General features: G+C 34.7%; 1 protein-coding gene across 2 annotated transcripts; it reads right to left on the reverse strand.

The window, feature by feature from the left end:
* Positions 1-1,938: 1,938 nt before the first annotated feature.
* LOC139771101 (transient receptor potential cation channel protein painless-like) lies at positions 1,939-10,135 on the reverse strand. Of its 2 annotated transcripts, XM_071703608.1 has the most exons (9): positions 9,824-9,846; positions 9,568-9,653; positions 6,997-7,094; positions 6,109-6,378; positions 5,529-5,564; positions 4,888-5,175; positions 4,534-4,770; positions 4,195-4,422; positions 1,939-4,030 (listed from the first exon to the last, which is right to left on the reverse strand). In XM_071703608.1, exons 4-9 carry the CDS (start codon positions 6,287-6,289, stop codon positions 2,529-2,531), a joined length of 2,472 nt encoding a protein of 823 aa, XP_071559709.1. In that variant the 5' UTR covers positions 6,290-6,378; positions 6,997-7,094; positions 9,568-9,653; positions 9,824-9,846; the 3' UTR covers positions 1,939-2,528. The 2 variants fall into 2 exon arrangements, with proteins under 2 accessions (XP_071559709.1, XP_071559710.1); XM_071703609.1 differs by lacking the exons at positions 4,888-5,175; positions 5,529-5,564; positions 6,109-6,378; positions 6,997-7,094; positions 9,568-9,653 and having other exon boundaries at positions 9,824-10,135.
* Between the last annotated feature and the right edge of the window lie 1,797 nt (positions 10,136-11,932).

An 11,932-nucleotide genomic window follows, 5' to 3' on the forward strand; every position in this document is an offset into this window, starting at 1 on the left:
AAATTCACTCGATCCTCAATAAAAAAAAACTTGTTTCATTTTATATACTACGCTTTTGCATGTAAATGCTGTTATTATCATCACTAATGCACTGTGCGTGTTATGATGCTGCAATCCCTCCCAAATTCCTGAACTTTTATTATGCCGAGATGCAAACCACGAAAAACAAACTTTCACCGACGAGGATCGTAATATGATAATCTGAGCGCATCTCTCTTTCTCTCTTAATCCTTTAAGGCGCAGCTTCAATCCTCCGTGTCAATATACTCTCTCTTATTAGATTCGACAATTGAAAACGCGCGGCTTTCCATATTTATAAAAGGCCTTCTCCGACCCTTCTCTTCGCTCTTCTTTTCCTTCTGGGACCTTTCTCTTTACAAATGGGAAGGCCCAAGAGTATCTTCTCGTTTGTAAAGGGTTCAAATTAGTAAAGATTTTTTAAATATTTTTTTAATATTAAAATTTAATTTTTAAATTTTTTAAATATTTTTTTTAGGTTTTTTTAAGCAGTTATTTATTTAAAAAATACTCAGACTACAAAAAATTGCGCGTTTAAACGAAGAAATAACTAAAATAGAGAAAGCGAAACTAAAATAAAAAAAGAGAAAGAAAGAAGAGATGTATTGTTATGCAGAAGAGATATTAATATGTAAATATCTCTTCTGCATAAAAATAACTCTCTTCCTTCCTTCTCTTTTTTTGTAGTAAAGTTGACGTTTTTGAATATTCAGAATAAAATATTTGTTTATTTTAAAGTATAAGTCTGTTAGAAGACAATGTTTACCAAAAAGGAGTGAATGCGATTACAAGGCAAAGTAACGAAAGTATGCGCGTTGATCCAGTAAGTTGAGGCGAGAAAGCGTAAAAATTCGAATGTTTATCTCGAACATTGAACTCGAACTGCAGGTGAATCAGAGATCATTTGAAAACATTCCATTTTTAAAAGGTTCAAATTATTACACATTAAACAAATTAAAACTTTACGTCAACTGGAAATATACGAGATTGAATTAAACAATGCAGAGAGGTTTCTCTTAGGCCGCTCAGAACAATCTTATTCGTTATTATTGCTTTGTAATAATTAGGATTATTTATCAATCGCGCCAAGATATTAAATTTCTAATATTTTACGACAAAGTACAATTAATTTAAGAAAATTGGGGAAAGCTGTTCGAACTCTCTCTCAAGCAGGAAGCATTGTCTCTCGCGCATTGAAATCACTTTGCCCGAAGAGGAAAATGATTTTCTATTTCTTTTCACTAATTAATTCGGTGAATTTTATGGAAACCCTGCGATTACATTCCGTAAATAAATTAGCGTAATATTATCGCAATTAATATTTATTAATTCCCATATAAGTAATTTTTATCGCGAGCGCACCTCGTTATATTGAAAGACAGCATCGTCCGAATCCGCTCTTCACGGAGACGATTGACTGGAATTTTCGGCTGACGGCGATTCACACATACACTCGCGCGCACGCTATCGTGACGAAGACAAAGGATCGAAGACTTGGGTAACGTTAAGCCTCATGGATGCACCGTTACTGAAAACGATGTGTACCGCGAGCGAAGAAGAAGGTCGTGGGACGCGATCTACGCTAAGTTAAGTGCCCCCCACTGAAGAATTCTCCCTCCAGCACAAAATGACCCGAATCTTGAACGAATTTGGCTTAACTTACAACCGGTTCCAGCAACGGTATCGCAATCCGGACACCTTACATCGATCCCACCTCAACATTCTTTTTATTCGAAAGAAAATCGTTGAATTAAAAAAAAATCCTGTATCTCTATTATTCGAAACATATTATCTTCGAATGTCAATCGACGTGCATTTAATAAAATATTACAAAAAGTATGCCTTAATTGTGATCTTTTTTGGCGAAGATAAAAATAACGAAATACAATAAATAAAATAATTGCAATAAAAATATAAAAATTACATAAAAGCAGTTCTTAAAAATAATTTATTTTTAATAACAATGTAGTCGCACATATATTACAAAGTGAAACAAGGGTAGAGTAAAATACGAGATCTGATAACATATATATACAAGTAATTATGAAAGTGATTTAACTAAAAAATCGAAAAAAATCATTTTATTGCTTATTTTGTGTGTACCATTAATCTAAATTATAATAATTCGAAGTCATTCCCGGAAAAAAGTTCTAAAGCTTTTTATTGCGACGATAGTCTTATCGTTAAATAAATCATTTAAGTCATTTATTTCTTGAAAATGTTAGTTTTATAAAAAAGAAAATCTTGTTATTTCACACATATAGATTTAGATAATACTTCTAACTCTTAAATTTTCAATGTTTCAAAGTGACGCTTACTTGTGTCAATCAAGATTACCGTTTCTGTGATCTTCTCTAAATTTATAACTCTCTCTTCTATCTATTATTTTATTCAATCTCTCAATTTCTACATATTGATTAAAAATACTATTATATCTTTTATATAATCTTCTCATTTTACATGCACTTTATTACTTAACACTTACTTAAGAAAGCCTCTCAAATTTAATTTTAAATAATGTTTTCTTCAGCATCAACTTCACATCTCAAAGTAATTTTTATCTGTGTCAATCTTGTTTGCAACTTAGTAAGTTCATTCATTATATCATCATTCGATAGTTCATTCTTATCGTAGACAACCTGCTTAGCATGTTTGACTATGTTAGGATCCATTTTCAAAGTGGACCAATCCATGAAATAGCCATCAACGTTATGCCTATCGCCATCATAAACAATCAGATTATCATCGTAAGGTTTGAAACTTATCTTACCGCATTTGAGGTAATGTGGAAAGAGAAGAATCTTGTTGGAAAAGAAATTAAAAGGATTCGACCACGTCCATTTAGAATTCCAGCAGAACGGTTTCCCGACTGTTATTCTTTCGAAACAAGCGATCAGGCGTACCCGGGAGATTAGTCCGATAATCTCGGCCTTATTCAGAATCTCGGCAATGTTGCTGATTGCCAAACCATTAAGCAAATTAAACAGCACGATGACTATATAAAAGATGAACGTCATGAGCACAATGCGGCTCCAAACAGGATACGCAGAAAACGAAATGTCATTGGCGTTAAACTCGCCGGTGAACATAATGATGGTTTTGAAAAGCGAAAGACCAGGATTAGAGAAACCGTCATTCCTCAAGAGCATGTAGAAAGCTAGAGTGAATGCGAGGATCAGAATCAAATACGGGAAAAAAAAGCGAACGAAATTGAAGAAGACAGTTCGAAACATTTCGATACAAGTGGACGGAAATAGATGATGGCTTATCAGAGTCATTAGCTCCCAGGTGGAGAGCAGGATAACCATGACTCCTATTTGCAGTCCTGCGCCGCACAGCAGTGCAAGAGTCAGTACAATTAGCAGAACTTGCGACCAGTTTTCCAAATCTACCAAGTAGCGTTGGGGATAGGAGATAAATTGCAAGATCTCTCGGGAAGTGAAGAACAGCGACATCCCCATGGCAAAAACCCACGATAGATCGTTTTGCAAAGTACATGCAAAGAACGTATTGAAACTATCGTTAGCTATTTGTTGTCTATTTCTACTTGTGTCGTAAGTCATACTTAGTATGTAGGCGTTCACGAAGAAATAGAACATTGTGTAAAAAACAAAATTTGCGTACAAAACATGCCGTATCATGTACCATTTAATGTAGAGAAAGGACGAGATTAACGGATGTCTCAACAAATGTTTGAGAGTGTCGTTATTGGCGATATACAAAATTACTTCCATTTCACAGGTCGCTCGCGAAATTTCCTGCTGTTCAGTGAAATTTTCGTGCGGCATCAAGCAACGATAGTCGAACTCGATCGTACACTCATCCGTCCATTCATTTTTTAATTGAATGCGGTCATTAAAATAGCTGGACAATGTGAATTCTGGAATATCTGCGATAACGATGTTGTTGAATTTGTTCACCTGCCCGAGGTAACTGCCTTCCTTGAGAAGTAGAGTTGCAGCTTCGTACCAATTTCTCTCGAGAGCGTAATGCAACGCCGTATTGCCTATATCTGTAAAATAAAAAATTTTGATACAGAATATCTGTACAAATTTTTCAAAAAGCGCCTAAAATACGAAATCATAATTTAGATATTTGTAAGAAATTGTTTTCTAAGAAATGCTATTTTTTTAATTGTTTGTACTATTATACTTGTCGATATATGTATATAATCACCATCAACGGAACGAACATCCATGGTTTCCCTAAATCCCTGTCCCAGGATCAGCTTTATATACTCCAACTGATTGTCGATTTCTAGTGGCGATATTTCCAGTAGTCGGCAGGCTTCCAGAATCATCTTACCAGTTACTTCGGGCCGTGGGTTAAGTAGTTCATGAAAAATGATATCATGACCATACAAAAGGGCCTTGTTTTTTATCATATTCAAATCTGCTAAAGCGCCTAAAAGACGAAATCATAATTTAAAAATTTGTAAGAAATTTATGTTTTCTTAGAAATGCTATTTCTTTTATTGTTTGTACTATTATACTTGTCGATATATGTATACATCACCATCAACGGAACGAACATCTATGGTTTCCCTAAATCCCTGTCCCAGGATCAGCTTTATATACTCCAGCTGATCGGACGCATTTTCGATTTTTAGTGGCGATATTTCCAGTAGTCGGCAGACTTCCAGAATCATCTTACCGGTTACTTTGGGCCGTGAGTTAAGTAGTTCACGAAAAATGATATCATGACCATACAAAAGGGCCTCGTTTTTAATCAGATTCAAATCTGCTAAAGCGCCTAAAAGACGAAATCTTAATTCAAATATTTGTAAGAAATATTTGTTTTCTTAGAAATGCTATTTCTTTTATTGTTTGTACTATTATACTTGTCGATATATGCATATGATATAATCACCATCAACGGAATGAACATCTATGGTTTCCCTAAATCCCTGTCCCAAGATCAGCTTTATATACTCCACATGATTGTCGATTTCTAGTGGCGATATTTCCAGTAGTCGGCAGAAGTCCAGAATCATCTTACCGGTTACTTCGGGTCGTGAGTTAAGTAGTTCACGAAAAACGATATCATGACCATAAAAATCGACCCTTTTTTTTAGCCTATTCCATTGTGCTTCGCTTGTAATAGGCCCCCGAGTCTCCAAGTAACTGTCCATGTGACTGATCACTTCTCTGACCCAACCTCATCATAATAATAAATTAATAATATACATGTTAAACAAAGTATACAAAATTGATTTTGCTTAAATGTTAAATACATGTTTAGAATAAATATTGGATCCGTACTTATTAGCTGATTTATTAAGGAAAACGAGTGAGATTGTCAAAATCAGACAAAAATCAGACTGGAGACTATAAGCAGAGTGGTATTGGGAAACAATAAGGTAACAGAAAGATTCTGGACAGAGAGAAGACTAAGGCAAGGCTGCCCCCTGAGCCCACTGCTCTTCATAATATATTTAGCAGATGTAAAGGAGTTTTTGAAGAAAAGACAAGTTGGAGGAACTGTAATCGGTAGGATAAAAATATACACACTTGCGTACGCAAGCGACCTGACAATGTTGGCGGAATCTGAAAATAACATAAAGAAAATGTTGAAAAGCCGGGAAAAATACTTCAAAGGAAAGAGGCTAACTCTAAATGCGGATAAATAAAAAATATTAATTTAAAAAAAAAAGAAGAAATTATCATAAATTGGAACACTGTCAATATAAATGGGACAAGTACTAATTTTGAAATAATTACATGGCTATATTTATAGTAATTCTTCGGCGACTCTGAGAGATATAAACTTGGCATGGAATCCTTCTTTCGTAACTTTTAGGCACTTAATCTCGTCACTATTGTTCAGATAGAATTTAAAAGTCTGCTTTTTTATTTGCAAGTTTTCAAAGAAATTTGAATAAAGTGACAGTAAATTCTTTACAATTTAATTTCTTCTAAGAACAATTATTTGTATTTTTTGTAATCTATCAGAGCCAGAACATTTGATGTATATTATATGTACAATTTTTTTTAACGAAAATGCTTCCCTCCTTGTTCATGCGTGCGTGGGTGCGAGCACACACATGCACGTCATGCACACAACACGTGCACACATACACATTGCAATTACCTGGCATATATCCATGTGCACGCAAGATGTGAAAAAAAGTATTCTTTTGAGGAGAGGAAGGTGACGAAGAAGAAGCCGTTGACTGATGAGGCCGTACTTCCAGATCAATTGAGTCCACAGTACTTTCATTTATACTATATTCCGGCCTCTTATAACAACAAAAAATGCTTTCGCACGACATCTTTCCTCACAGTAGAATCTTCAAATTTGTCTGCTTTTATGTCTCTTAATATTGGTACTTCTTTCTGCTTGAAATCACAGTTGAGAAATCTGTTAAAATGTTTTTCCGTCTTCTATAGTTAATGTAGAATTGTAAGAAATAACTTTTATTCAGCAGTAATCCTACGCAATCCTTTCACCATTTGTGTAAGACTGTGCTGAATGATACGCAAGTTGAGCGTAAAAACAAAGCGAATGATAAGCAGAGATATGTGTGAAAAATAAGAGAAAAAATATATATTATGTAAACTGCTGCTGCAGATTTCGCTTATCTTAATCTAACTTTGTCTTTAATACAATATTGATATCGAATTTATTTATTTCTGAAAATTATACATTTTACGATATATTACTTATTGTCTTAATATACTCAAAATGTACTTAATATAAATAAAATTTTGATTTTTCACTGCTTTCTTGGATATTATGTATGATCTTTTCTTCTGCCTCTATTTTTTAAGTATATAAATGTTTAGCACAGACACACATATAGAAGATATATGAAGCATTCGGTTCTCCGAAAATTTCGATAAGCGCACGAGAAGAAACAGGCCAGCGTTGTGCGCCGTTCTGCTATGCACACGACTAACAATAACTGCAATAACAATAAGCATTGAGAGAAGCGCGCGTTTAGCAGTTATGAATAATACGTATAAAACGTTGGATTACCTTTCGCCGTTGAATCACATGGATTATACACGCTTATTCGTACATTTTATTAACCCTCTAGCTGTATACGTGGGTCTACGGTGTCCGTGCCAAAACATCTGCAACATATATATGTATAATGTATGTATGTATGTATATATATCGCGCGTTTATAATCACTGAAATGTTTCAATATTATTAAGTATGCAAAATTGCCCGTTTTCTTTTTCCAAGACAAGGACACTCAGTTCACGGAAGCATAGAACAAAAATAATGTAGAATCGATTTTTTATATTCACAGGCCAATGTCTTATATCATATCATATATAAGACATGCGGCTAACGAATGTAAAAGAACCAATTCTACATTATTTTTAAGGTAATAGCAGGTACTAAAGCTTGCAAATATTATTTGACTAATGAGTAAACAAAACCAGAAGTCTTTAATTTGATCATATCATATTGATGACCAATATCATATTTCGCCAATTTTTTAGCGCTGTATAACAAGATACTTTTCAGTGGTTTTTGCCTTCCGAGTTCCGAGAGGTAGCGATCGAATAAAAATCGACGATTCTTGGCCGGATTTGAACTCGGATCTTCGGCTCACTAGCCTAGCGCACATCTCTATGCGTCACGATCGCAACTATATATAAAATATATATCTATAAATAATACTAACAGAGGTTATATTCAAGAGAAAGAAAACATGCATGTATACACGTATTTTATATATAATTACACGTAAAAAATTCTTTTCTGGGATGGATATTATATGCATGCTCTTTCATGTCTTCGCCAGACATTGGCACTTTGGTTATATTTATTAATTAATGATAAAATTAATTTCTACTTACGTGAACAAAATAGCACAGGTATTGTTCGATAAATCAATCAATTGTCGACAAATTGAAGCTAATCGAGTTACAGTTACCCTAAGGAGAACGGGTGCATTCCGTTTCATGTATGCATAATGCGCATAATGCATCATTTATCCGTGTTGTTCATATATTGTTTCTGTGATCTTCTCTAAATTAATAACTCTCTCTCTCTTCTATCTATTATTTTATTCTCTCAATTTCTACATATAATTAAAAAATACTATTATATCTTTTATATAATCTTCTCATTTTACATGCATTTTATTACTTAATACTTACTTAAGAAAGCCTCTCAAATTTAATTTTAAAAAATGTTTTCTTCAGCATCATCTTCACGTCTCAAAGTATTTTTTATCTGTGTCAATCTTGTTTGCAACTTAGCAAGTTCATTCATTATATCGTTATTCGACAGTTCATTCTTATCGTAGACAACCTGCTTAGCATGTTTGACTATGTTAGGATCCATTTTCAAAGTGAACCAATCCATGGAACAGCCGTCAACGTTATGCCTATCGCCATCATAAACAATCAGATTATCATCGTAAGGTTTGAAACTTATTTTACCGCATCTAAGGTAATGTGGAAAGAGAAGAATCTGGTTGGAAAAGAAATTAAAAGGATTCGACCACGTCCATTTAGAATTCCAGCAGAACGGTTTCGCGACTATCATTCTTTCGAAACAAGCGATCAGACGTACCCGGGAGATAAGTCCGATAATCTCGGCCTTATTCAAAATCTCGGCAATGTTGCTGATTGCCAAACCATTAAGCAAATTAAACAGCACGATGACTATGTAAAAGATGAACATTATGAGCACAATGCGGCTCCAAACAGGATACGCAGAAAAAGAAATGTCATTGGCGTCAAACTCGCCAGTGAACATAATGATGGTTTTGAAAAGCGAAAGACCAGGATTAGAGAAACCGTCATTCCTCAAGAGCATGTAGAAAGCTAGAGTGAATGCGAGGATCAGAATCAGATACGGGAAGAAAAAGCGAACGAAATTGAAGAAGACAGTTCGAAACATTTCGATACAAGTGGACGGAAATAGATGATGGCTTATCAGAGTCATTAGCTCCCAGGTGGACAGCAGGATAACCATGACTCCGATTTGCAGTCCTGCGCCGCACAGCAGTGCAAGAGTCAGTACAATTAGCAGAACTTGCGACCAGTTTTCCAAATCTACCAAGTAGCGTTGGGGATAGGAGATAAATTGCAAGATCTCTCGGGAAGTGAAGAACAGCAACATCCCCATGGCAAAAACCCACGATAGATTGTTTTGCAAAGTACATGCAAAGACCGTATTGAAACTATCGTTAGCTATTTGCTGTCTATTTCTACTTGTGTCGTAAGTCATACTTAGTATGTAGGCGTTCACGAAGAAATAGAACATTGTGTAAAAAACGAAATTTGCGTACAAAACATGCCGTATCATGTACCATTTAATGTAGAGAAAGGACGAGATTAACGGATGTCTCAACAAATGTTTGAGAGTGTCGTTATTGGCGATATACAAAATTACTTCCATTTCACAGGTCGCTCGCGAAATTTCTTGCTGTTCAGTGAAATTTTCGTGCGGCATTAAGCAACGATAGTCGAACTCGATCGTACACTTGTCCGTCCATTCATTCTTTAATTGAATGCAGTCATTAAAATAGCTGGACAATGTGAATTCTGGAATATCCGCGATAACGATGTTGAATTTGTTCACCTGACCGAGGTAACTGCCTTCCTTGAGAAGTACAGTTGCAGCTTCGTACCAATTTCTCTCGAGAGCGTAATGCAACGCCGTATTGCCTATATCTGTAAAATAAAAAATTTTGATACAGAATATCTGTACAAATTTTTCAAAAAGCGCCTAAAAGACGAAATCATAATTCAGATATTTGTAAGAAATTTGTTTTTAAGAAATGCTATTTCTTTTATTGTTTGTACTATTATACTTGTCGATATATGTATATAATCACCATCAACGGAACGAACATCCATGGTTTCCCTAAATCCCTGTCCCAGGATCAGCTTTATATACTCCAGCTGATCAGACGCATTTTCGATTTTTAGTGGCGATATTTCCAGTAGTCGGCAGGCTTCCAGAATCATCTTATCGGTTACTTTAGGTCGTAAGTTAAGTAGTTCACGAAAAACGATGGCATGACCATACAAAATGGCCTTTTCTTTGATCATATACAAACGTACTGGGCTTTCAATAGACCTCCTTAGATTGTCGCAAATGTCCAAGTCGACCAAGGAATCTCATCATAATAATAAATTAATAAATTAATAATATAAATATTAAACAAAGTATACAAAATTGATTTTGTTTACATGTTGAATACATGTTTAAAATAAATATTGGATCCGTATTTATTAGCTGATTTATTAAAGAAAACGAGTGAGATTATCATAAATTGGGACACTGTCAATATAAGTGGGACATGTACTAATTTTGCAATAATTACATCGCATGGCTATATTTATAGCAATTCTTCGGCGACTCTGAGATATAAACTTGGCATGGAATCCTTCTTTCATAACTTTTAGGCACTTAATCTCGTCACTATTGTTCAGATAGAATTTAAGAGTCTGCTCTTTTATTTGCAAGTCTTCAAAGAAATTTGAATAAAGTGACAGTAAATTCTTTACAATTTAATTTCTTCTAAGAACAATTATTTATATTTTTTGTAATCTATCAGGGCCAGAACATTTGATGTATATTATATGTACAATATTTTTTAACGAAAATGCTTCCCTCCTTGCTCATGCATGCGCGGGTACGAGCACACTTACGCGCCATGCACACAACACGTGCACGCATACACACAATTACCTTGCATATTTCGGAAGAAGTTAGCGAAAGAAGAAAAAGAGGAAGATGAAGAAGAAGCCGTCGACTCATGAGGACTAGGGGTAGGCGAACGTATATCCACTGTGACACTACCGCCTATAGAACACGGCTGGGATTTTAGTAATCTGATCTCGGCCATCTCGGGGAACGCGTACAACCTAACCGAGTAAGTAAGGAAACGATGAAAGTAGTGGTATATCGAAACAGTACCTATTTCTAAACACTCTAATTTTTCTCATGTTACCCGTCACGTAATCACACTTTAATTTTTCTCATGTTAATCGTCATCATAATGCTCTTTGTCACCAATATCAAAATTTGATATTACGTGACGGCTAACATGAGAAAAATTAAAGTGTTCCGAAATATGTTCGCTTACCCATTTATTTCCTGATCATCTAAGTCCACATTACTTTCACTTATATTATGTTTCTTCTTATTAAAAAAAGTAGAAATGCTTTCGTCGGACGACATCTTCTCACATTGGAATCTTCAAATTTGTCTCCTGTTATGTCTCATAATATTCGTACTTCTTTCTGCGTAAAATCACAGTTGAGAAATCTGTTAAAATGTTTTTCCGTCTTCTATAGTTAATGTAGAATTGTATGAAATAACTTTTTATTCAGCAGTAATCCTACGCAATCCTTTCACCACTTGTGTAAGACTCTGTGCGAATGATACGCAAGTTGAGCGTGAAAGCAAAGAGAATGATAAGCGGAGATATGTGTGGTAAATAAGAAAAAAAAAATTATATCACGTAAACTGCTGCTGCAGATTTCGCCTATCTTAATCTAATTTTGTCTTTAATGCAATATTTTTATCGAATTAATTTATTTCTGAAAATTATACATTTTACGATATATTGCTCTTATTTGCTTAATATACTCAAAATGTACTTAATATAAATAAAATTTTGATTTTTCACTGCTTTCTTGGATATTATGTATGATCTTTTCTTCTGCCTCTATTTTTTAAGTGCAGTATAAATGTTTTGCACAGAAACACATAGAAGAGATAAAAAGCATTCGGTTCTCCGAAAATTTCGATAAGCGCACGAGAAGAAACAGGCCAGCGTTGTGCGCCGTTCTGCTACGCACACGACTAACAATTATCAATAACAATAAGCATTAAGAGAAGCGCGCGTTTAGCAGTTTTGAATGGTGCGTATAAAACGTTGGATTACTTTTCGCCGTTGAATCACATGGATTATACACGCGCTTATATTCGTACA

This window comes from Temnothorax nylanderi, unplaced genomic scaffold (genome assembly GCF_030848795.1).
Source record: "Temnothorax nylanderi isolate EJ_2023f unplaced genomic scaffold, tnyl_v1.0 TNYL_tig0035_pilon, whole genome shotgun sequence".
NCBI lineage: Eukaryota > Metazoa > Arthropoda > Insecta > Hymenoptera > Formicidae > Temnothorax > Temnothorax nylanderi.